At 40.2% G+C, this 26,860-nt stretch overlaps 3 protein-coding genes across 5 annotated transcripts in view; 1 reads left to right on the plus strand and 2 right to left on the minus strand.

Annotated features, from left to right (window-relative positions):
- Nucleotides 1-26,860, minus strand: part of LOC311085752 (uncharacterized protein) — a 333,708-nt gene that overhangs the window by 111,563 nt on the left and 195,285 nt on the right. The window lies entirely within an intron of this gene.
- The window catches only part of LOC311085787 (uncharacterized protein), a 219,676-nt gene that overhangs the window by 95,080 nt on the left and 97,736 nt on the right, over nt 1-26,860 (minus strand). Inside the window, exon 3 of one of the 3 annotated variants that reach the window (XR_014606940.1) lies at nt 25,464-25,792. Coding sequence is in view for 2 of the 3 variants with exons in the window: in XM_084118421.1 (XP_083974547.1) it covers nt 25,581-25,792 (212 nt within the window). In the remaining variant the exon portion in view is untranslated. Of the gene's footprint in view, nt 1-25,209; nt 25,793-26,860 lie in introns of those variants that run through there. The other 2 variants (XM_084118421.1, XM_084118420.1) reach the window with 2 other exon arrangements.
- Nucleotides 1-26,860, plus strand: part of LOC311085740 (uncharacterized protein) — a 294,139-nt gene that overhangs the window by 79,398 nt on the left and 187,881 nt on the right. The window lies entirely within an intron of this gene.

Raw genomic sequence — 26,860 nt, forward strand, 5'->3', positions numbered from 1 at the left:
TTCCTGCATAAATTGTAACAAAAAACAATGCTGAAATATCTATTAAGGAGTCTTAGACCTTTCCAACGATATATAGTTTGTCATGATTAAATTAGGATTTAATTGTAATATAGTGAAGTAAACTTAGGCGTCCGTATACGGGACGGTGACAGTTAAAGGGTTAAAGCCCTGTTTACAGATCGTATCTGATGAAATAGAACGGTTAAGATTAAATTTTGGACAAATGCTCCTGTCCCGAGAATTTTAGGTTTATTTCGCTTTCCCCCCCACCCCCACAATGGTTGTCTATGTGCACTGGAACATTCCTTCCTAAAACGCATTAAACTTTCGTTTACAAAGACGTGAAACTCACCGAGTGGTCAGGGGTGTCCACTGATATGCTCACACAAAAATCGCTGAAAAAGATGAAAAAATGTGTTTTAGGAAGGAATGTTCCAGTGCACCTAGACTACCATTGTGGGGGTGGGGGGGAAAGCGAAATAAACCTAAAATTCTCGGGACAGCAGCATTTGTCCAAAATTTAATCTTAACCGTTCTATTTCATCAGAAACGATCTGTAAACAGGGCTTTAAGTGTAAAATACCGAACTTGTCCTTTAATATGTGGTCTTGTTAGGAGATGATCAAATATATTTGCTTCACCAGTGACTTGTCATTTATGTTTTGGCTCATCAGTGTATATGTTGTATTTGTTAAAAATATATTTTTTTGTAGTTTGTTCTACCAGTACACACACACATCCTCAATGAAGCTTTACTGACTCACATGTCACATAATGTCCTAATTTCTTTGTTTCTATTTGCTACCATGATATAAAGTGAAGAAAGTGTCAGCCAAGGAGGGAGAGTCTGTCACTCTGAGGACTAATGCTGCAATAGGGAAAAAAGATGAGTTGCTGTGGCTGTTTGGAGATGAAAACACTCTCATTGCTGAAATCAAAGGAGGGATTGTAAAGATCTCCACATTTGACGTTGCTGATGAGAGATTCAGAGACAGACTGGAGCTTGAGAAGACTGGATCACTGACCATCAGAAAAATCACAACTGAACATGCAGGAGTTTATACTCTGAGGATCATCAGCAGTAAATTGACCAAAATCAAGAGATGCAATGTTACTGTCAGAGGTGAGTCTCAAGTCTTTCTTTTTAATTTGATTTGTTAATTTGAACCAAACCCTGCCAAGTGTGAACACACCCTAAGATTCAAGCTTCAAAATCTCCCACTAAACTGCATTGTCAAATAAACAGTTCTGTTGCTGCTTCACCTCCATGAGTATTTCAGTCAGTTATTATTTAGAGCGGAATTCTGTAAATAAAGCAAAACTGTACAGTCGTCCTATCTGGATTAATGGTCTTTGAGGCAGCAAAGTAAATATGTAAGGTTAATTTTCAAGCTGATTTTAAATCCCTATCTGAATAATCTTTGTGAAGTACTGTCAAACTCTGATGTTCACATGTACAGGAACGTATATAACAGAAACTTTTTCTCTATATTTCTCTTGTTCTTTGTGCTGCTGTTACAAATGTGACAGTGTTGACGACAATAGGGATGAGGGGAAAGAATGTGACCCTAAACCCTGATACTGAAGTACAGAGAGATGATTTGATCCTGTGGATGTTTGGAGATCAAGACAATCTCATCGCTCAACTGATCGGAGAGACCGGAGAGACGACATATGCTGATGCAGACGAGAGATTCAGAGACAAACTGAGGCTGAACAAGAACACTGGATCTCTGACCATCAGTAACATCACATCTGGACCTTATAATCTACAGATCATCAGCAGCAAGAGGACCTCGTACAGGAAATTCAGAGTTTTCAATTCTTGTGAGTCTTTCGATTGCCTTTTAAGAAAGTTTTATTAGTACTATTATTATTGCAATAAATAATTGCTAAATAAATTAGCTAAATGTATGTCCCCTCCTTGCTCCAAATTAAATTAAAAAATGAAAAGCTCTGCAAAAACAACTGAATGAACCGATCTACAATGAATTTGATTATCAGAACAGAAATCATTCACAAAAGACATCACTTTACAGTAGTAAATTAACATATTTCTATAGACAAAAGGTATCAGAAAAATACAGGAGGACATGGAGTGAGATGAAAATACACGATACAAGGCAAGCTAAGAATGTTTTATATCAAGCATTTCAAACAAACTAATACTTTAACACGTCTTCGCCTTTTTCCCGTCAGTTGCTTTGATAGATGTGTGCATCTGTTTAATGTTTCATACATATTTCCTCAGCACATAACAATTTACGGTTGTATCATTATCTGTAAATGTGAGAACGTCACGCGTATTTCCATTTGCAAAAAGTTTCAGTGAACGAGCGGCAGTTTGCATATGCACATCAAGTTAATTTTCTGAATTTGGATTGTACAGAACATGTGTTTTCAAATCGGGGTCCAGGAACCAATTACGCCACTATAATTTTGGAAACACCAGGATGTCTTTATAACATCTCATTTAATATTGTTCATGTGTATAATACTATATTTATTAAATGCAGTAAATTAAGGCCATATAAAGTGATGTATCAGTTGAACCTGACAATTTAATATCAGTGTCTGTACAAGTAACTCTCTGTTTGTTCTCTAGGTGAGTCCGGTCCCAAGACAGTGTCAGTGATGGCGGGAGAATGTTTAGTTTTAATCACTGATTTGAACATAGAAAGAGATGAGAAAGTGGAGTGGAGATTTGAAGAGAAAATTCTCACAACTGGAATGAATGGAGACATCAGTAAGACTTCATACGGTGCTGATGTGAGATTCAGAGGCAGACTGGAGCTGCACCATCAAACTGGATCTCTCACCATCAAAGACACCAGAACCAGCGACACTGGAGTTTATCATCTAAACATCTGCAGCAGAGGCGGAAAGAACATTTGCTGGGAATTCAGTGTTACTGTCAGTGGTGAGTAAATCAATTCTTCCAATATGACTTTTTTTATCAGTTAAAGTGACTTCAGCCATTTCTTTGAAAAATAAACATTTTGTCATCGTTTACTTGCTCTTATGTTGTGCTAAACTTAACTTTATTTCTTCTGTGGAAGTATCTTCTTTCTACTTTTTTTCCAAATAATGAAAGTATTTTCTTCCGTTTAGTGTCAGTCTCCAAAAAGGACCAGGAAGTCCATATGCACTAAATTCCAAGTCTATTAAAGTCATGTTACTTGGTGTGAGAATGAGATGTCATAAGTTTTGATATCTGACTACAGATATACTTTGTATTTCAGATTCTAGAGGAAACCGATTGAATAATTCAGCAATTGTACCGATAAATGGAGAGGTTCCTGTTGGAGTGAATATGCAGCAGGCCACGAGTCCAGTTTGATGAGAAGACACTAGCCATAGGCATTTCACTTTTGTGCTTGGGGGACACATCTGTTCTTCATAATGTGGACCTCTAGGTTAGGGTGGGTAATGGTCTCCTATTGTTCCCTATTATAATACAGACTAAGGTCCTCTTAGCTGCAGATGTACTAGTGGGAAGCTAGCCAGAAACTGACCATATATGGACTTATTCAATGTATAATATTCCTATATGATGGAAGGTATGTACTCTTATTGGTTAACACTGTAATCCCCATCGTATTCTTACTATATATACTCGGACAAAGTGGCAGTGTAACGATGCGGTTGAGACATAGGAGGAAACAGGATCCACGTGCAGCAGAAATCTTTTATTACTTGACAGACACAGACTAGGGAACAGGACAACCTACATACAACATCATGAACTCATAAAGACTGAACAAGACACAGGGCTGAAATACACAGGAAAACAAGCTAAACAAGATAACAAGGGGGCGTGGCCAATCTAAAACACATGGAGAGACTAGTTAAACATTAACCCTCCTATTACCTTTGGGGTCAATTTGACCCCATTCAGTGTTTAACGTCTCAAAATACATACTTTAAAAAAAAATTTTTGCTTCATATTTAAAGACTTTTCCTAATTTAATGGGGACAACTGGGTAAACATAAAATTAACATGATGATAGGTTTTCAATGTTCTGTACGTACTTTTGTAGCATCGGTGTTCTTTGGGGTCAATTTGACCCCAGGCTCATTTTGCTGTATAAAACATATAAGAAATATCATTTTTTTTGTTGTTCACACATTGGTGATTAGGCACAAATCCCACATTTATTCTGGATGATATTGAGGTCATTATAAGTTGAGATTTTATGATCTTCAAAAACCTTCCCTCTGCTTTAGGGCCCTAACCTGACATTACCATATAGGCCTACTTGAAGTATTGCGAGAACCACTGATAGTTCACACGATATAGTGGAGGGGGGAATCATAATTCTCACAAGAAATTAGATATTTTCAGTGCCAATTATATATTTCCAGGGAAGGGAAAACATAATTCTTGCAAGAACTTTGATATTTTGTTCCGTGGGGGAGGGGAAAACATAATATAGGGGAGGAGCAAATGTATGAAAGCTTCCACAGAAGCCTTATAAACCATTTCTCTTTGTGCTTTGTGAGCTCTCTCTTTATGCTCTTTCTCAATTGAAAATTACCTCTTAGCAAAGTTTTTTGGGGTTTTTTTTGGGTTCTATACGGACCTGTTCGCCAGCAAGACACCAGTCGACCCGCCCGAAATGCAGGACGACGCCATACCAGCCATCCCGTCAGTGTTGACCAGTGAGGTCAAGCATGCGATCCAGAACATCCAGAAAGACCGGGCGCCAGGGCTGGACGGAATCGAGGCCGAGCTGCTCAAAGAGGGTGGGCCGATGCTTTGGGCAGCATTGGCCAGCCGTTTCAGCCGCTACATGGCGCAGAGAAGAACACCAGATCAATGGAAGACGGCCAAGACAGTGCTGTTGTACAAGAAGGGTGACCGGTGAACAGCTGAGGAATTATCGGCCAATCTGGCTCCTGCCGACCGTGTACAAGGTCTTCACCAAGGTGCTGTACAACCGACTAGCCAGGCAGTTGGACGAACAACAGCCACCCGAACAGGCCGGCTTCCGGTCTGGCTACAGCATAATGGACCACATCCACGTGCTGAACCAACTGCTCGAACGCTGCCGGAAGTACAAGATGCCCTTGGTACTGGCCTTCATAGACTACGAGAAAGCCTTCGACAGCATAGAGATCAATGCCGTACTGCTCGCCCTACAACAACTGGGCATATCCTACGAGTACGTGGACCTTTTGCGGGAGCTGAACAGCGGATGCGCCACCAACATCACCTTGTTAGACCGGACACTTCCCACTTGAATGACAGGGTACAGCTGTGGCCAAATTTGAAATTTTTGCTGCTTCATTTGTTATGATGTTGATTCACATTTTTCTAGATTATTGTGCAGAGTGATCAGTGGCATTTTACATCATTTCAAAAAGCTTTATCACAAAACCCCAAATTTCACTGTTTTTGTCCTTGGCACCAAATTACCAGCTAACATCATTTTACTAATCATATCATCAGCACATGATTGCTATAAGGAAGGAAGAAGTGCTTCCAATCATTGTGTTCTTCTGTTAGCAATGGTTTCCTCCAAAAAAAGATGGAGGATCATCTTTGCATCAAAATGGCCTCCATTTACCAGATCATCAAGAGCTTCAAGAATAGAGGTTTGGCTGCAGTGAAGAAGGCTTTAGGATGTCCCAGAGTGTCCAGCAAGTACCAGGAACTTCTCCTCCTGAGGAATCAGCTAGGGAATCGTGTCACCACCAGTGCAGAACTGCTCAATATTGGCAGCAGGTGGGTGTGAGAGCATCTGCACACACAGCGAGGCCAAGACTTTTGGACAACGACCTGGTGTCAAGAAGGGCAGCAAAGAAGCCACTTTTCTCCAATAAAAACATCAAATATTGGCTGAAATTCTGCAGGAAGTACAAGAATTGGACAGCAGAAGACTGGTGCAAAGTTAATGTATCTGATTAGAACATCTGGAAAATCGATTGTCCAGAGAAGAAAAGGTGAACGCTACCATGAGTCCTGTGTCGTGCCAACAGTGAGGCATCCTGAGACTATCAATGGGAGTGTCATATTGACCCCAAACCTATCCTTGATAAAATATATTGTATAATATAATAAATAAATAGCTATTAAAACACCAAAAATATATATCATTTTTGAATTTTAGATAAATCAGTGACATTTTATAGTGATTTGCTAATTTGTCCATAGTCGTGCAATAGGTATTCTGGATGTATAAGGGGTAGGGGTAGGGGTGGGGGTGGGGGTGGGGGTGGGGGGTTGGTGGTGTTTTATTTAAAGGGCTATTTAAGTAGTCAACAAAGAAACATAAAGTACCTGACTTAAACCTTTGGGGAAAAAATCAAATTGTGGGGGTTTAAATTGGTGGGGTCAAATTGACCCCAGTGGGTAAAAGATGTTGGTAGATTTGAGGGTAACAGGAGGGTTAAACATGACTGGGAACTACCAAACATGGAAAAAGACATGGGAACACAGACAGGAATCATGACAGGTAGTAAAATTAAGAAAGGTTCTCCCTCAGCGCTGGGTCATTGTTCACTCAACTGCTAATTATGAGGACTGAAATGAGGCACAGTTGGACCGGAAATTTTACAGTTAATCTGACACCCTTAAATACATAAACAGCCAAATGTGGCGTTAAATAACTATTGTTCTTAAATGTTTTAACTTTTGAACTGCTAATCTGTATGTTTTATAAAAGTATTGTAAAGGAGATTCGTTGAAGAGTAGTTAACGTGATAGCGTCATCAAGTTTTGATCAGCATTGTATTGTCGAAGAATCACGTGCGGTTTGTTTCTCTGAGCCAAATATGAACAATTGTTGATGCTTAGTCTCACCCCCGTCCCCAGATTGGTTTTAACTATCATCTACTCGCCCAAGAAACATAGGTTTTGGTCTTATGCACCACCAGTTAGAATCTTTATTTGGACGTTTTAACTGCACTCTTTGACACAGCATAACACAAATCAAAAACAATTATACAACTGCTTTACACATCGAATGAGGCACTGAAATGTATGTTTTCAAACGAGTCGCTACACAATGAACCAGTGGAATTGCGTCCAATGGAGATAACTGGCACAGCCAAGAGTTCCGTTTCTAAATTTAAATAATAGTTATATAGTTTGTGAAAATAGTTTATACTTGTTTGTATTTTTGTTGCACAAGACAATTTTCACAAGTGTTTACACTACTTATACATATATATTATTATTATTATTATATAACAATGTTTCCATTAACTTTACTTTCTGAGCTTTTTTTGGGCACATCTACATTGTCAGTAAATAACTGAAATTTCACTGAAAAGTGCCTATAATTATAATAATATTGTAATAAAAGCAAACCTTGCTTAGGGATCATTAAATGTCGACATAATTTCATCTTGACATCTAGAATATCCAAGTATAACTTTCTATGTTATAACTTTCTATGTTTTTCTTAATAATTAAGAAAAGTAAAACAAATTTACACAAAATAAATTTAAAATTGGGAATTTGAATGAGCTAGATTGAAAGTTCAAGTTCTCCTGTTTAAAATGATATATGGCACTTGATGCTGACTGCTATAATGGGTTAGAAAAACAAAAAAGAGTACAGACGAGTCAGGTGGCCCAAAAATGTTCTAGGTCTTTAAAGCAACACTATGTAACATTTTTTACCTTCAAATAATGTTTCCAAAATCGTTTCAGTGGTTCATCAAGTCGTAACAGGGTGAAAGGCACTTATGCCTCCACTTTGCGGTCCTTTATCTGCTATAACCACGCTATGTAAGATTGCCAGACCGGGTCGCGTTTCTGTAGTTCTAATGGGACAAAAGAAAACTACAAATTTGACTTGCTTTACGTCAAGCTTTACAATAGTCATTATTTCGTTTTTCTTCGTTTCTGATGTCGCAATACATCATACTTTCATAAAATCATGCAACATACTCTACCTTGTCTGTGGACATCGTTCATTCTAAAGCCGGTGCTGGATAAACAGCGAGCGTGCGTGCGACAGTTTGCTGCGGGCGGCGAAATTATTTACGACAGCGGTAATGGACAATTCCACTTCCAACCTGTAGGGCGACCGCAGAGGAAAAGTTCCTTGGTGTTGCTTTAAGGGTTAAAGTGACAGCAGTCTGTTATGTTGTAAATGATGACAGAATTTAATTCTTGTGTGAACTATACTGTAAGGCTGGAAGCTTACGCTGCTATTTTGAACCAATAATCGGAACAAAAGGCAGTTGAAGGATAATTCAAATATTTATCTGACTCCAATATAATTAATCTGACTCCATTAAAGTTGTTGTTATTCTTTAACCTCTTATTCTTTAAAGGTAAAGGTCTTTAGAACTGATAGGAAAACATAGGATTTAACCTGAACGTTTAGATAACGAAAGTTATAATCACTTTAGCTTTCAAAGTAATCAGTGATAAAAGGAAAGATTCTCAAAGCCTTTAAAGCAGGCAAAGTTATATATTAAGTTACATGTTTAAATATACAGACAGTAGAATGGAACAACATACTGTATAGAAACTCAGTTGTAACAAACAAAGAAGAAGAATAGGCCATAAAAGCCTTTCTTGTAGTATGAGGTTACGCACCGGTGTGCGGGAGTGGCAGGGTTAAAGCCTTTCTCCTAGATCAACAGTTACCTTTTCTTCTTATACCCTGAGCAAAGCATTATTAAACATGAGTGGAATACCGAAACCAGAAGATGAGGCAAATGGGTAGTGATTAAGAGGGGGAGAAGAACATTAACATATTCTCCTCAATGCATGTTTAACCAATAGTACCTAGATTGTACATTAGGATACTTTAATATCTCTATTAAGTTCACCAACATTCATTTCACTTTATAGGCTGTCAGATGAGACCAAACATGGCATAGTTACATATTAGAACACACTAGTAAATAAACAGTATGTAGTTGAAAGCATCTACAGTACTGTATGTCCTGTGAAGCAAATGGTGCAGACATGTCATTGAGGTGCAAATGACTCTGTCTCTCCCGACAGAACCATCCTGTGCCTGGAGTGTCCCAACAGTCTTCAGTCAGCATATTGATGAATCCCTTGCACTACATATGCATTAGCATACTGTGATGATGAAGGCCATTGTGCCACGTTTAATTCAAATGTTTACCTTTAAAATGCTTTTTGAAGTATTAGGGCAGTAAAGAGTTCTGCCCATATTTGTTCAGCCCTACAATACCTTTAACACCAGTATTGGGTTAATGCTCAGGCTCATATTTATGCTCATGTTTTTGTGATCAAATCTGAATGTCAATTTGTAAATGTGATTTGAAATGCCTTTGTATTCATTCTTAAGTATTTGCCTGATAAACTGCCTTATTGCACTTAAAAAAAAAAAAAAAAGCTTGTTTGCACTTACTCAACTCTTGTACTTGTGAAATGTGTGTAGTGCCTTGGATTATTCACTATTGTGAATTAGTATTATGCCCATAAGTCATTTAAATAAACGTTCATATAAAGATATTAATTTGTGTATGAATGACTTAAAGATTTCACTCACCTGAAGAAATCCATCCTGTCCTTTGAAATATCTGTGTTAAAAGAGCGCGCTAATTAAGATTATTGCTCTACACAACTTATCCGTCTTCCTTAATTTTAATTCGGAGGCAAACATCTCTATCGCCGTAGTAACAGTTTTCCGAACTTTTCAAAGTTAGTGCTTAATATAATAATCATCTGAAACTTGGCAAACTATCAAACTGGCAGCTCTAGTAAGATGAAAAGATATATATTGATCTCTGTCATGGAAATGCATATATAAACCTTAATTAAACAATTTGATAATCAATTAAAAAGCAATTTATGCCTGCATGATATTATGCTGTTAGCCACATTAGACCAGCAGTTTGATGGATGGATGGATGGATGGATGGATGATTAGACAGTGGGCACCATCTTCAGGTGAGATGCAGGAATCAATTCGGCCTGACACCACAATGCATTATATTGCTCTGTGTTTAAGGATATGTCTAGTCTTGTAAAAGGGAAAAGGAAATGAAGGTTAAGAAGCGAAAAGGAGTCAGCAAAACAACAACTGAATCTGAATGCACCCATCAAAAAGATATTTGTCAAATGCCAACACCAGGCTGAAAAGAATACAAAATAATGTTGTTTGTGATAAAACTGACCAATATTAGAGAAATTTTAGATCACAGTGAACTCGCACTAAACGAACAGAATGAGAGTTTAACACAATGGATATCACAATGGACTCGCGTGTTGAGCTCACAGAATGAGCACACAGTGCTTTTACACTTTGTTCACTGGGACCTCACTTGTGATGACATCATGAGTATCCTGGGAGCTCATGGTGAGATAAAATTTTGACTGGATTCTTGGATTTTAGCCGGTTAGACACTGTGGAAAAGCCAGCCGCAGTTTGAAAATACATGTTCATCTATTACTATGAATACGGTCATTTAAGGATGAAGGTTTAGAGTGACAGAATCTCCTTCACTTCATCTGTTTCAACACCAAACACTCCTGCAGAACAAACAGAGAAACAGTTTCTCAGAGATTATACTCATATATAACACTGATGGTAATGTTACTGAACAGATCTAACTGAGATAATTTTTCTTGTCTTATAAACAATGAATTATTCAGCTGTAAATAAAGATCAGACAGTCTTCCTGACAAATGAATGAAATACAATCCCATATAGTGTATCTAAAATCTAAGGATTATGTTTGTTTTTGTTATAGACAGATAACGAATAAGAAATAATTTAAGGCACAGAAAAAAAAACATTCTCACATCATCCTTTTTAGGGTCATGAACTCCTTTGTCATTAAGACAGACACATAGATGTCAAGAATCAACAACAATGGTGACATGCTTCATGCTGCAATGCATTCTGGGTGCATCATACAAAACTCATATATGGCTCCCAGAATGCATTGCTGCAGGATGTATGTCACCGTTGTTGAGATTCATACGCTGATTCTTGACGTCTACAGTGTCTAAGAGCTTGAACTGTTCAAAATGATTTGTGTGCAATGTGTTTTTAAAATTCAGTTTTTAAAAAAAAAACATATGTTGCATATTGATATTAATAACATAGATTAGACATGAGATCAGTTGATCAGATCACTACATGATAATATCTTTATCATCAACAAGCAAAACATTTATATTAATAAAAGTATTTTATTAATATTTTTTTAAATAAAAATCAGAAGTCAAACTGTCCACCTTAAGCAAACACTGAACACCATAATGGTGAAACCAAACTATTATTTTCAATGAAACATCAACATCTAAACCTCTTTTAATTTCAATATGAAGTTTTGTAGACATGACAGAAAAAAAGTCAATCTGGTTTATAAGTGAAGCTGATAATGCTGTTTTTGGAGTTATTTAATGACGTTGGAGCTTGACGTCAAACAAAGGTTTTGTTTTTACTTTCAACCAAATTTTGACATCCAAGCAACATTTGAGTCCACATCCAATGCCAAATGGGAAGCTTCCCGCTAAAAACTTTATAAGAATGTTATGGGATAATGTTCTAACAATATTATCACGAACATTTGTTGAATGATTTTTAGCACAACTTTCTGGGAACAAAAATCACAGATAATAAAAAATGTGTAGCTGAGTAAGAGCATTGCGTAATATAAACTTGACTAAAGTTCATACAATAATTGATGTGACTGTGTTCAGCTGTTTTTCCTCTCAGCTGGAAAGAATGAGATATTCCAGCATACGAGTCAAGGACGCCCGTTCACCCTCAGCTCAATGTGAAGTTGTGCAATACACATGTCATTAAAAATGCCAGCTGTATCTTGTTATGCCGATCATTTTCTTCTGCAACAAGACTTACAAAATGCAAAACAAAATCTTACAATAATACAAAAAAAGATTGTATTTATTGATTGTCAGATTAATCACAGGTTTGTAAAGCACTATTTTTTTGTAAAGCTGCTTTAAAACTTTGTATTGTAAAAAAGCATAAAAAAACAATTTAAATGAAAAATAAATGTTTTTTATTTTTATTTTAACAGAGTAGTTTTTATAATGGAGTAAAAATTATTTTATAATCACTTAACCCTCATTTGTGCTTTGGGGTCAATATGACCCCAAGCGACTTTTCTTTCATTAAAAACAATGGTTCCCTTCATCTCAGTGGAATAAAATTTGGTGACTTTTTCTACATTATCTATCTATACACACACAAAAAAACTGGGCTTGATTCGGTTGTTCTAAAGGTGTGTAAAAAAAAAAGTCACACTCATGACCTTTGGGGTCAATATGACCCCACATTGAAATGAATGGGAAAATCGAAAAAATTTGTTTTTTTATTTTTCATTTGTCAAAAAAACCCTATAAATCCAGAATAAATCTGAAAATTTCAATACCACAATGAAGTCCTGGTACTCGAGCACAAATGCAATGTGGAACGAACATGATCACTTGCACACACACATGCTCGCGCACACAAACACACACACAGGTGTGACTCCAATAGAAAGCATTTTTATAGAAATTGACAAATAAAATCAATAATTCCAGCATAAATCTGAAAATTCTCACACATAAATGAAGGCCTGGTACTAGAGCACTAATGCAATGTGGAATGAACATTATCACACACACATATGCTCCCACACACACACAGATACAAATACACACACAGACAGAGAGAGGTGTGACTGCAATAGAGAGCATTTTTATAGAAATTGGGAAATAAAATCAATAATTTCTGCATAAATCTAAAAAAATTTCACACATAAATGAAGGTATGGTATGAGAGCACAAATGCAACGTGGAAAGAACATGACTACACACAGATCACATACACAGAGAGACAAACACAAACAAACAGGTGTGATTGCAAGAGAGAGCATTTTTAGTGAAATTGGTAAATAAAATCAATAATTCCAGCATGAATCTAAAAATGTTCACACATAAATGAAGGCCTGGTACTAGAGAAAAAAAACAATGTGGAATGAGCATGATTACACACACACACACACGCACGTGCATGCAGACAAACACACACACACACACAGTGTGTTTACTCTTCACTCCTATTCCTATCCGCCTATAGCTGTTTTTTTTTTTTTTTTTTGTTTTTTTTTACTTTTTAAAAATTAATTTCTTATTCTAAAGTTAATTATTTTATACATTTCGATTATTGAAATAATATACAATTGCAATCAAGTAGTTTCTTTTAGTGGCAACTTATGTGACATTATTGCAAATTTATATAGCATTATTGCAATAACAAGACACTTCAAAAGACCTCAAACAACAAAAAATATTTTCTAAACTTTGACAAAATAATGATTTAATGTATTTTAAAATGTTTAAATATATAATTCATAAAAAAAGAAGTTATAAGAGCAATAAGTCACATCCAGAAAAATGAATGGATCTCTATGGGGCCTCTGCTGGAAGTATATGGTAATTACACTTTGTGGCTAAAACTATATTATCTACAAAAAAACATCTAACCACCAGATGGCAGAATTCTGCATCTAACACCTAGATCAATATCCAGAAACAACTTATATTTAAATTTGATCATCATTAATTTGTTTATTTCATAAAAATGTTATATTTCATACGTATGCTAAAGGTGTAGTTCAGGAATTTTGCAGTAAATAGGTAAAAAAGTACTTTATATCCCCCAAAACACAGCATAAAAATATAGATGAGAAGTAAACGAAAAAATGATATATAATTTATATTATTAAAATGTATATTTCTTGTACAAAAGCCCTGTGCATCTTTGGGGTCATATAGACCCCAAATGCACTGAGTGTGAACAGGAAACTAAGGTCATATGATAAAAAAACTTGATAAATTATATAATGAATTAATTTTTTTTTAATATATATATAAATATTTATATATGTCATTGTAGCCTATCTCTATGGCTGACAGAGTTCAGTGTTGTTGAGATTTCTGGTCATACTGTCATGAATTCCAATGGGAATTCCCATGGATTTACTTCCATTTACTCTCACTACAGTCAGATCTGTGGGCAGAAATGAGTTCGCCTGTTTTGGTCTTGTCCGCTTAGCTGCTGTTTTATGTTGTCGTTCACGTGTTGGATTAGTGCAGATCTCTATGACCTGTAAAGACTGTGGTATTTCTGTATGATGCTGCATGATCAGATTCAGTTTTAGATGGCGCACCCCAGTGCAGGATGATTTGGTTTGCTATAACTTGTGCCACATTTCTAGTTGTGTTCTTGTAAACGCAAAAAAAGGAACAATCTGGTCATGTGAAATCTCTTGGTTCATACTGTATGCACTTTAAACAACCATCTGGCTGAATATGTTCAGGCTTAGAAAGATAAAACAGTAAAAACTAATTGTCTTTGTTCAATAAAATGGCTAATTAATCCTGCATAAATATTCAAATGTCTCTCCTTTAGAGATATCTAGCTGTAAGAAGTGACTGCAAGAAGAATCTAATTTTTCCTCCGCTCATATTACAATAGCTTATTCATTATTCCATATTTAGAGTGTGTTGTAGGTCTTTCGCTTTAAAGGTCAAATTTTTAAACGCCCATTTCTTGAGACGTTTCCAGCTCTGGTTTTAGAATAAAACAGGCACTCATGACACTCTGTTCTTTTCTCTGGTCCTTAGTAAAATTTGGTCTCAGCAGCTTTGTGAAAAGTTTTAAAAGAGTACGTAAAAACTTTTACTGGTATATCTAGGCAAACTCTTTTTTATGAACAGGCTGGAATCTGTAACATTATGAAGAGCATTTTCAAGAACGCCCCCCCCCCCCCCCCCCCAACAGGTGATCACATGACCGATATTCACAACCACATGAGTGTGATGCTGATTTTTTATACAAACATACATATCTATACAAATATAGATTGTTTTCCTTCAATAACAGGGTTCAATATGTTCAATCTCTGTCTGTGTCTTTCATTTTAAAATAAAATTCATTTTACAATGATGTCATACTGTAACTTTCAAAGCACAGAACTCCTTTCCCAAAAGTATTATTTGCTAAAACAACTTGACGAAAACGTCTAAAATTATTGACACCTGACAGAGGTCCTTACAGAGTTTAATGTTTATGTAATTAGCAATCATTAACATTTATTTGTCAGATCTTCACTCAGGTTATATAGTGCTGATGTTTATAGTGTGTGTTATAGATCAGACACATTCACACTAATGTCTGTCTTTATCATTACAGTATCAGATATTCACTCAGGTTATATAGTGCTGATGTTTATAGTGTGTGTTATAGATCAGACACATTCACACTAATGTCTGTCTTTATCATTACAGTATCAGAGTTTTCGTGAAGAGGCAAAAACAACGCAAGAAGTGCTCAGAATACGAAGTTCATGTATTGAGAGTAGCAGAGTAGCATAAGGCTGATAAGCGAGGATTTAGAGGAAAAGGAAAAAAGTTTTTTTTATTATTATTTTTTTATTATGAGGTTAAGTGCTCACGGAAGAGATGAGTCTTAGCTGTCTTTTGAATGTTGCCAGGGATTCGGCATTCCGGATGAGGAAGGGGGGAGAGCATTCCACCAGCATGGAACTGTGAATGAGAATGTTCTGGAAAGTGATTTTGTGGCTCTCTGTGATGGAACCACGAGTCGTCGCTCGTTGACCGATCGTAGGCTTCTGGTGGGTAGGTAGATTCGTAGGAGCGACTCGAAGTAGGAGGGAGCTGAGCCTGTGATAGATCTAAGCAAGCCTCAATGCCTTGAACTTGATGCGAGCAGTGAGAGGTAACCAATGCAGGGAGATGAACAGAGGAGTGACGTGGGCCCTTTTGGGTTCGTTGAAGACGAGACTAAGGTCCTCTAATGTACTAGTAACTGACCATATTTGGACTTGTTATTCAATGTGTCGTATTCCTATATGACGGAAGGTAGGTACTCTTATTGGTTAACTCTGTAACTCCCATCATATTCTTAATATATAAAAAATTCAGAGACAACATATGTTCACATTCATGGCACAATTCAAACGGGACCAGAAAATAATTATTTTCTCCCATTCACTTGCATTGACGATTTTTCAACCTAGAGGTCCAGTGGGGTTCTCTTACGGGAGGTTCTCTCGTACTGCGTAATATCTTACGCTATGGGGGAAGTCTCTTTTCCACGAGATATTGAAGCCAAAAAATTATCCTTAATTTTGTATTAATGTAAAACGCATTGCAGCAGCACGCAGACATAGGCAAGACAGCTCGCGTGCCCATTGGCTGCTCTGCGGCAACTGCAGCAGCCTATCGAGACAGGCCCCGTGACGTCGGGTCCAATGGCCGCGCTTCGCGCCCATTGCGTCACGTCCCGCCGAAACTCACGTGGCCTGGACCTATAAATATAGCTTGATAGGCTGATTTCACTGATTTTTCATCTCTTCAGCGGAGCTCACGCATCGCTGGATCCTGAGAGAAAGAAGCCGCGCCGTCAGAAAAAGCCTTTTCAGCGGGACGAGCCACTGCATCTGAAGCCGCTGGCCGCGCCGCCTTCAGTCGCCGTTCCTGCGGCGCTATCCGGCGTTATATCCTTTTCTCCTCTACTGTGTTTTGTGTGTTCATTGCACTAAAATAGTCTTTTTCAAGATGCTCCTTTCCTTTGGCTTGTGCCGAGCCCCACCCAGCGACGGGGACCGCCATGTCTTCCGCGTTTCCTGCCTGGGTGAGAAACATGCAGCTCTCGCACTTCGCCCGCCAGCTTCGCTCGAGTCTCCGCCGTCTGCCGCCGTTTCCGCAATAGATGACGACAAAGAAGCCGCGTTTATGGAGGATTACAGCTGCTCTATCCTGGCGTCGAGCAGTAAGGAATGGTTGTCTATCTCCCTCTGTTCGAGCCGCGCAAACTGCGCCGCTCACATGCAGAGCCGCCTTAACCTAATGTTAGGCCCTGGGGCTGAGAGGTTTTGTAGGCCCCCCATCCCCTCGATTTATAGAGTCTCATTTTAAAAAAGTGTAATATCTAGGAAATCTACATCACAGAATGCATTAATTTCTTTCGAGACCTACAACAGTGAGTTTTTTAATATTGTTTTCAATTTTAATATTGTTATTAACATATCACTGAGCACATAAACACAAGACACTTTATTTAACAACCACACACAGCAACTAAATTTCAACTTTATAAAATGAGAAGCTATTTTCGCGAGCGACAACCAATAGGAAAGAAGCCTTTCAGTGGAGCTCAGCTCCCGTCACCGTCTCGAGTGCAGGAGACAGAAGAGTTCGAGGGCGATTTCACTGTTTTATATGTAACTAATCACAAACATGGATATAATAAAATGATGCATGGAAAAGAAACTGTCGACAGTCTCAGTGAGTTTATGCTGGATTTAGTGCGTAAATCATTTTGTTTACAAATTAGACGCTTTGCAGTTGTTATATACGTTAAAGATTTTATTTTGGATGTGTTCATTGTGATTATATTGGCTGGGTTTGTAAAAGTTTATAAAATTGAAAGGATCATTGCTTGGTGCATTTGGAAACAAAGCTTGTCTATTTCTAAATGTAATCGCGTGCATCGCTGCTGATTTACGTTGAAAAAAACTTAGATTAAACACACTCGCAACAGACACACCCCAAAGCGGAGACGGAGACGTTACAGCGTTGCCAGCGGCACTGAGCGGACTTTTGCCGCTGTAGTGGACACGCACCGTCCGCCTCATTCGCGCCGCGGGACCTCTAGACGCGCGTAAACGCGTCTTTACATTGACTTAACATTGAAATCACTCGCGCCAGACGCTCTATTCGCGTTTGGTGTGAACGCACCATAACAATAACATTATAGCGACAGCAACGTCCACAAGCGACTAGCGACATACAGCGACAAAATCTGACAAGTTAAAACAATATGACCTTTTCAGCTCATCATGAACCTGAACATGGGAGGCCCCTGAACTTGGGAGGCCCCTGGGCTTCAGCCCAGGTAAGCCCGTGCATTAATGCGGCCTTGTTTAACAACCACACACAGCAACTAAATTTCAACTTTATAAAATGAGAAGCTATTTTCGCGAGCGACAACCAATAGGAAAGAAGCCTTTCAGTGGAGCTCAGCTCCCGTCACCGTCTCGAGTGCAGGAGACAGAAGAGTTCGAGGGCGATTTCACTGTTTTATATGTAACTAATCACAAACATGGATATAATAAAATGATGCATGGAAAAGAAACTGTCGACAGTCTCAGTGAGTTTATGCTGGATTTAGTGCGTAAATCATTTTGTTTACAAATTAGACGCTTTGCAGTTGTTATATACGTTAAAGATTTTATTTTGGATGTGTTCATTGTGATTATATTGGCTGGGTTTGTAAAAGTTTATAAAATTGAAAGGATCATTGCTTGGTGCATTTGGAAACAAAGCTTGTCTATTTCTAAATGTAATCGCGTGCATCGCTGCTGATTTACGTTGAAAAAAACTTAGATTAAACACACTCGCAACAGACACACCCCAAAGCGGAGACGGAGACGTTACAGCGTTGCCAGCGGCACTGAGCGGACTTTTGCCGCTGTAGTGGACACGCACCGTCCGCCTCATTCGCGCCGCGGGACCTCTAGACGCGCGTAAACGCGTCTTTACATTGACTTAACATTGAAATCACTCGCGCCAGACGCTCTATTCGCGTTTGGTGTGAACGCACCATAACAATAACATTATAGCGACAGCAACGTCCACAAGCGACTAGCGACATACAGCGACAAAATCTGACAAGTTAAAACAATATGACCTTTTCAGCTCATCATGAACCTGAACATGGGAGGCCCCTGAACTTGGGAGGCCCCTGGGCTTCAGCCCAGGTAAGCCCGTGCATTAATGCGGCCTTGCTCACATGGGATGTCAGAAGCGGACGGTCACGCGGCTAGCTCTCTTTACGTCAAAGGAGAGCTTCCCTGCCCCCGCACTCAGTTTGCGCGCGCGAAAGGAGAAAAGAGTGTTTTAGTCCCGCCGAGGCTAGACCAACCTCCATTTCTCACACATTTCTCAGTTCCCTCCTAAGTTCAGGCGACTGGAAATGTCAATATTGCAGTGAACGAGCCTGTTGTAATACAAGCACGCCTGCAAACGGACGCCGTCACAAGACATGATGACGCTCTCTGGATGGATGTTTTCCTTCAAATGTGCTAGTTTTTCTTTACGTTACAAGAAAGCTACCCCGCCCCCTCACGTGCGTCACTCACCGGCGGAAGGAGAAAAGAGAGTGTTTTAGTTCCGCCGAGGCCGGACCAACTTCCATTTCTCACACATTTCTCAGTCACCTCCTAAGTTCAGGCGACTGGAAATAGAGCCGTAAACGAGCCTGTTATAATATGTGCACGCCTGCAATCAAACGCCGTCACAAGACAAGATGACGCTATCTGGCAAAGTCTTCCTAGCCCGCCTAGGCAAAATATGGTGTTCAAGTCTCGCTGCGGCCAGACTTCCACCAAAACTTCTCGCTCGTTCAGTTCCAGAAAATGCGACTGTTTCAGTGTATTTTGCAGAAAACAAGCCGGTACCACAGCCCGTTTGTCTGCACACAAATGCCGTTTTTACGTCGGCCCAGATAAATCTCATAGAGTGTATTTCTGGTATTCCAGCCACGGCCGATGGTGTTATGAGTGTAGTAAAATGCCCACGCCCAGTGCTCATTCCTACACACAGACACAGCCTGCCCCATTTCAGGACTCGCACACATGAAATTGGCTCATGTCAATTGTGCATTAAATGTAGTGAATGTGCCCACGACCCAGTGCCCACAAACACTACACACTACACACTGCATGTCTCACGGTTTCTGTAAAAACGAAACCAACGACGAGGCCTCAAGTCTTCCTAGTCCGCCTAGGAAAGCGACGGTGTTCAAGTCCTGCTGCGGCCGGACTTCCACCAAGACTTCTAGCTCGCTCAGTTCCAGAAAATGCGACTGTTCCAGCTTATTCTGCAGTAAACAAGCCGGTAACACTGCCCGCTTGCCTGCTAACAAACGCCGTTTTTACGGCGACCCAGATGAATCTCTCAAAGAGTGTTTTTCCTGGTATTCCGGCCACGGCCGATGTTGTTATGAGCGTAGTAAAAATGCCCACTCCCAAGTGCTCATTCCTACACACAGACACAGCCCGCCCCACAGGGCTCGCGCACATAAAATCGACTCATGTCGATTGCACATTAAATGTAGTGAATGTGCCCACAAACACTACACACTGCTTGTCCCCCGGTTTCTGTAAAAACGAAACCAAAACACATGCAGTCAGTTCAGGCCAATGGTGTTTTCAGTGCAGTAAATGTGCCCGCTGTCCCGCGCCCACATTCACTCGCAGACATGACAAGCCCCACGAGGTTCCGCCCGCTCGCTCTCTCTCAGCTGCCCGCTATAACAGAGTCGAGCGTGGGCAGGCTGCCCGCTGTGATCAGCGCGCCCCCCGCCTTGGATGCCGCAAGCACAACGTCTATGTTACAGCACACCGAAGCTCTTCGGCCGCCACTATGTCACAGCCAGAGCTCAGATTTCATTCAACCCTTAGCTATCCATGCGGATGCATGGGCAAAGCTTCCCGGGGTGTCAGAATGGGTGCTGAACATTATACAAGGAGGCTATTCGCTACAGTTCGCTCGACGCCCTCGCTGTTGCGAGGCACGAATCGAAACCACGGTAGAAAAGGAAGTAGCACATCTACTTCGAACCGAGATTGCGAAACTGTTGAGCAAAGGGGCCATAGAGCCTTTATCTCAAGCTCAGAGCGAAGGGGGTCTGTACAGCAGATATTTTCTGGTGCCGAAAAAAGACGGGGGTCTCAGACCCATTCTAGATCTAAGACGCCTGAACAGAGCGCTCTCTAACGCCGGTTCAGAATGATCACTACCAGAAAAATCCTCTCGCAAATTCGCCAGGGGGGCTGGTTTGCGTCAATAGATCTGAAGGACGCGTATTTCCAAATACAAATAGCGTCACGTCACAGGCGATTCTTGAGATTCGCCTTCGAGGGCCAGGCATATCAATATACAGTCCTACCGTTCGGCCTGTCTTTAGCACCCCGTACATTCACGATGTGCATGGACGCGGCCCTCGCTCCCCTGAAACTCCAGGGAATGCGAGTTTGGAACTACTTGGACGATTGGCTAGTTCTGGCTCAGTCTCGTTCAGAGCTCATAGAACACAGGACTATATTACTCAAGCACCTCGAGAATCTAGGTCTCATAGTCAATTGGGCGAAGAGTTCACTGTTTCCCAGTCAGAAAATATCTTTTCTGGGCACAGAACTGGACTCGCTGTCTATGACGGCTCAGCTATCGCATTCAGCGCATGATGGAAAATTTCCGCTGTGGCGCTATAGTCCCGCTCAAAAAAATGTCAAAGGATGCTGGGTCTCATGGCCTCAGCATCACCAGTGCTTCAGTTGGGTCTCCTTTGAATGCGCCCACTACAGTTCTGGTTACAAGCGCGAGTGCCGCGCCGAGCGTGGACCTCCGGTCTTTTTGCCTCAAGGTCGATCAGAAATGCATTTTCAGCTCTGAGACTTTGGAGAGCGATCGACTGGTACCAGTCAGGTGTAAGCCTGGGCACTTCCTCGAGTGTGAAGGTGGTGTCCACGGACGCCTCCACCTCGGGATGGGGAGCGCTGCTCAAGGGCAGACCGTTCTTCGGCCAGTGGTCAGAACGGGAAAAGCTTTCTACATGTAAACTGCTTGGAAATGATGGCAGTCGACAATGCGCTGAGGCGTTTTTGTCCCCAGAAAGCAGGACATCACGTTCTGGTCCGTTCGGACAAACTAGGCTTGGTTCCCAGTCCTGATGCAGCTAGCAAGCTCTGCCCCATGGCCGATACCAGTGAGGAGAGACCTCCTCTCTCAAGCCAATGTGTGGGCCATCAATGGGTACCCGCTGACCTCCCGACGGGAGTGTTAAATACGATCACGCAGGCTAGGGCCCCCTCTACGAGGTGGCTCTATTCCTCAAAATGGTCTGTGTTTTCTAGCTGGTGCACAGCCCATGGCACGTCACCCCCAGATTGCGGGGTGACGGACGTTCTTTCCTTCCTGCAAGAGCTACTGGATAAAGGAAAGAACCCCATCAACGCTCAAGGTTTACGTGGCAGCTATAGCGGCGTTTACTAAACCAACGCTTGGCCAGTCACTTGGAAAGAACGATCTGGTCATCCGCTTCCTGAGAGGAGCGAAGAGGTTAAATCCTCCCAGACCTCCCTCAGTCCCCATATGGGAACCTTTCCACGGTCTTGGAGGCCATGAAAGGTGCCCCATTCGAGCCGATCCAAACTGTGGATATCAAACACTTGTCTTTCAAGACAGCATTTCTCCTGGCTCTCGCTTCAGTGAAGCGTATGGGGGACTTACAAGCGCTCTCAGTGAGCGCGACATGTATGGAGTTTGGGCCAAATGACTCGATAGTCATACTCAAACCGAGGCACGGGTACATCCCTAAATCCCTCAACACACCGTTCAGATCCCAGGTGATTTCCCTGTCAGCCCTGCCGGTCTCTGACGAGGAGAAGGACGCCAGCTTACTTTGCCCGGTCAGGGCATTAAGGGCTTATGTGTCTCGCTCGTCTGCTTTCAGACAGACAGAGCAGCTCTTTGTCTCGTTCTACAGACGCTCTAAGGGGCTAGCTGTGACGAAACAGAGCCTATCCAGATGGATAGTTGATGCCATAGCGCTGGCTTACGCCTCTAAGGGCCTGCAGTGCCCGTTAGGTGTTAGAGCGCACTCCACGAGAGGCATGGCCTTGTTGTGGGCCTGGTCTAGTGGGATTGCCTTGCAAGATTTCTGTATGGCAGCAGGCTGGGCCTCCCCATCTACATTTACAAGGTTTTATAACCTAGAGGTTCCCGCTTTGTAGGCTAAGCTGCTTTCGGTCTAATAAGTCGGTACTGTCTGACCCGATGTTTTCGGCCCAGAATACTGAAAATGCTTGAGCAAACGCTCGCTGATCGATCGCGCAGCTCTGTGGGCGATGTGTAAGACCCATAATATTCATCAGACCGGGCCGAGTTTTCGCCCTGGCTGTATGGAACACTATTATCATAATGCTTCCTTTTAGGATGCTATCTAATACAGGAATGATGCTATTCTAGCCCCTCTTCCTGGACTCTCTGTGAGTCCCTGATGATCATGTACTATATGAGCCCTGGGCACTTGCCCCTGGGACTTTGGTATTGGATCTCAGCACGCATGGCGTTTTACATTGTGTTCCCCATAGCGTAAGATATTACGCAGTACGAGAGAACCTCTCGTAAGAGAACGTAACCTCGGTTCTCTCTAGAGAGGGAACGAGTACTGCGTATCTTGCCGTGCATGCAACACGCTCTGGTTCGCTTCGGCGATGAAAAACCAGTGAAATCAGCCTATCAAGCTATATTTATAAAAATGTATTACCGCTGATAGATTATAAGAAAACATGTTGATGGATCATAAACCCCTAATAAGTATATATTTTTTACCTTTTGTCTAAATGAATCACACAGTAACATTCACAATAAACACATACACAGCACAAAAGGCAAGTTAAGTAATATTTAAAATAGTAATACTGCAGAAAAGAATCACATTAATTCAGAATACATTTGTCTCCTCATATGATATGTGAAATAGAGTAGCCTGATCTATAAACTACAAAAAATGTTATCTCGGTCTGCTCTTAGTTGATCACTTATTTGCACAAAAATATGTTTTAATATGTGTAAAGCATTCAGATTGTCATATTAAACTCATCTCTTGCTGAAAAGTGTTTTATGTAGTGATTCAGTGACTAATGCAGCTGATGTTGCTGGGTTAGTTGCTCTGTGGAGTTTCATTATGGCTGTAAGGAGCAGAAAACCACTGAACTAAATCAAACAATGACTTCAACAGCTGAAGGACAATAAGAGACTTGATCAGGCCAAACATCTGAAAATGAGTAGGCCTATATGTCAGAAAACTCATGGGGTTCAACAGCCCTGAATGCAAATATGCACTAAAATAATCATGATGAGAGATAGAGATCAACCGAAGCGCGGGTTAGGATATAAACTGAAGATCTGACTAAGGTTCACACATTTATTTGTGTGACAGCGCTGCTCATGTCTTTTTCTCGTCTTCTCATTTCACACTCCGTGTTTTATTCCGAAACTTCTCAGAACAGTGTTTTTAATAGCAACACCCACGTCCATGATGTATTTAAGGTATGCTGCTGTTTTCTTGTGAGTAACCTGGTAGTGTCTCTTGTATATTCTCGATAAAAGTGTCTGCTAAATTAGTAAATGTAATCCAGAAGCAATATGAAGTGTTTTTGTTTTAATAAAATAATAATAATAATATTTTTTGATTGCCAGTGAATTGTGTATAGATCTGTTATTATTGGGTGTGAAAGCAACCTGAATACACCACATGCTAAAGTGTTTTTTTATCACTTTTTTTATTAGAGTTCACTAGTCATGCAGAAATTTTATAATGGAAAACTGTTCAAGGATATATTTGATCTTGGAATTATTGAGACTAACAGACTAAAGATGTATGATCACAGCTGAATGATGGTGTTGTGTTTGCAAACAAGTTTCTTTTTCCAGGTTAAAAATGAGGCCAAATAATTTAAAGATTATATGTTTATTTGATATGGTAAAAAACAGGCATAAAGTTAAAAAACAGCATGATCAAAAACTGCAAATACATTTTTGAATATCTTGTTTGTCAACTTTAAAGATTTATTACACTAAAATATCACAGTGAGAGAGAGATTAAAGATGTCAGTGAAGACACTAGATGGAGCTTCACCAACTACTGTATATTAACAGAGACATACTGTATATCAAAGGGTTAGTTCACAAATTGTGTGATTAATTACTCACCCTTATGACGTTCCAAACCTGTAATTCCTTCGTTCATCTTCAGAACACAAATTAAGATATTTTTGATGAAATCAGAGAGGTTTCTAAACCACCCATTGGCAGCAATGTCATTGCAACTTTCAAGGCCCTGAAAGGTAGTAAAGACATTCTTAAAATAGTCCATGTGACTCCAGTGGTTCAACCTTAATGTTATGAAGCGACCCTAAAAATAACGACTTTATTCAACAATCTCTTCTCTTCCACGTCATTCTCCAACGCTGTTGACGTAGTGTCAACACTGCAGCTCTCTGGGTTCTATGTAAGAACGCCGGTTCACTATTGGCCGACGCTAGTCACGTGAACACCACGACACATGCGTGTGATGCTGACGCAGGGGCTGGCCAATAGTGAGCTGGCCTTCTTATGTAGGACCTGGAAGCGCTGCACTGTTTACACTACGTCAACAGTGTAGGAGAATGACGTGGAAGAGAAGAGATTGTTGAATAAAGTCGTTATTTTTGGGGTCGCTACATATCATTAACGTTCAACCAATGGAGTCACTATTTTAACAATGTCTTTACTTCCTTTCTTGGAATGACAGGAGGGCGAGTAATTAATGAAAGAAATTTTATTTTTGGGTGAACTGTCCCTTTAATTGATAGTTAAAATTAAGCTAAATGCGGTATTAATCTGCTTGCTGAGACACGATATATAAGCACCTGCAATCAGTAGAAGTGAAATTAATGCAGTTACGGTTATGATTTAAGAGTGTGAAACAAACAGCATGAAAAATTTAGTTTGCTTTTGAAAAAAAGAAAGGATCTTTGAAATGATAGTTACTCAGAGGAGTTCTTGTCATATAATGACACCAGACATTCACGGACATCTTCATCTGGTTGATCAGTGTTTGTTGCTGCGTTCTTCACAGTCTTCAGCCGTGGAAGATTTCTGGTTCTGTATTCATAAATCAGAACGACCATCGCAGCCACGCCCACCAGAGATGAGAGAGCCAATCGGATCACAGCGGTGAAACCACAACAGCGACTTTCTTAAGAGAGAAAAAAAGAGCAACATTAGAAAACATAATTATGGTTCATGACCAAAACAAGAGATCCTGTCTACTAGAGAATTCCCTGTGAGGGCCTCTTCAACATAATCAGACAAGTCCTCTGTACAGTTAAGGGCTGGATTCTGACATCCACTGCTGCTTCAATGTCTCAATATCTTCAATATCTACAATTATCTTCAATTATTCAATATCTAATAAGTGAATATAATCAAGGTATTAATCAATATTTTTCCTTCTAAACAATTTGAATGACTTCTTTAAAGGAGCCGTATGTAAGATTGTGGCCAAAACTGGTACTGCAATCACTTTCAAATTACTGTAGAGCGGTGCATCCCCTTCCCCCTCCCCCCTGACTCGAGGTTGCCAGATAGGCTGCAGGATCCAGCAGGAACGTAGGCTGCTATGTAGCTGTGGTAACTAGAGCAGAGCTGGCAACCCGGATGCCGAAACACTACTGACTTCGTGATTGGTAGATAGGTGGAGGGTGGCGCTTCAGGCCAAAACACAACATGACAACATCAACATCAGTTGAGGGCTGCAACTTCACTTTTTAAATGACAATATCCTGGCCGTACTACTGTTGTCAGTGATATAAGTATTTGAAATGAACATGATTTCTTAATGTCTAGTGACATATCAGGGCCATTTTATGATTAATTGAAATACATTTCTTACATACAGCTCCTTTAAGCTTGATTGAATTGATTGATTGAAGTATCTTTAATGTCCCCTAGGGGCAATTTTGTTCACAACAAATAGCCAACACATACACATCCACACAAAAACACATTAAACCTTAAAAAAATAAATGGATAAAAAAAACCATAAATACACATGTACCTATAGTTTGTTGAGAAACCCAACAACTAATGCTTCAAATGATCTCAGATATCTGTTGGACCTGGCACGTTTTAGATAGGTACCTCCTTCCTGATGGTAGGAGGCAAAACTCATTGTGTAGTGGGTGAGTGATGTTATCCAAAATGGCCATTGCCCTCTGTGTAGCTCTGGCCTCGTACATATGCTCAATGCTGTTAAGATCAGTAC

This window comes from Abramis brama, assembly GCF_963993115.1.
Source record: "Abramis brama genome assembly, chromosome: 6".
NCBI lineage: Eukaryota > Metazoa > Chordata > Actinopteri > Cypriniformes > Leuciscidae > Abramis > Abramis brama.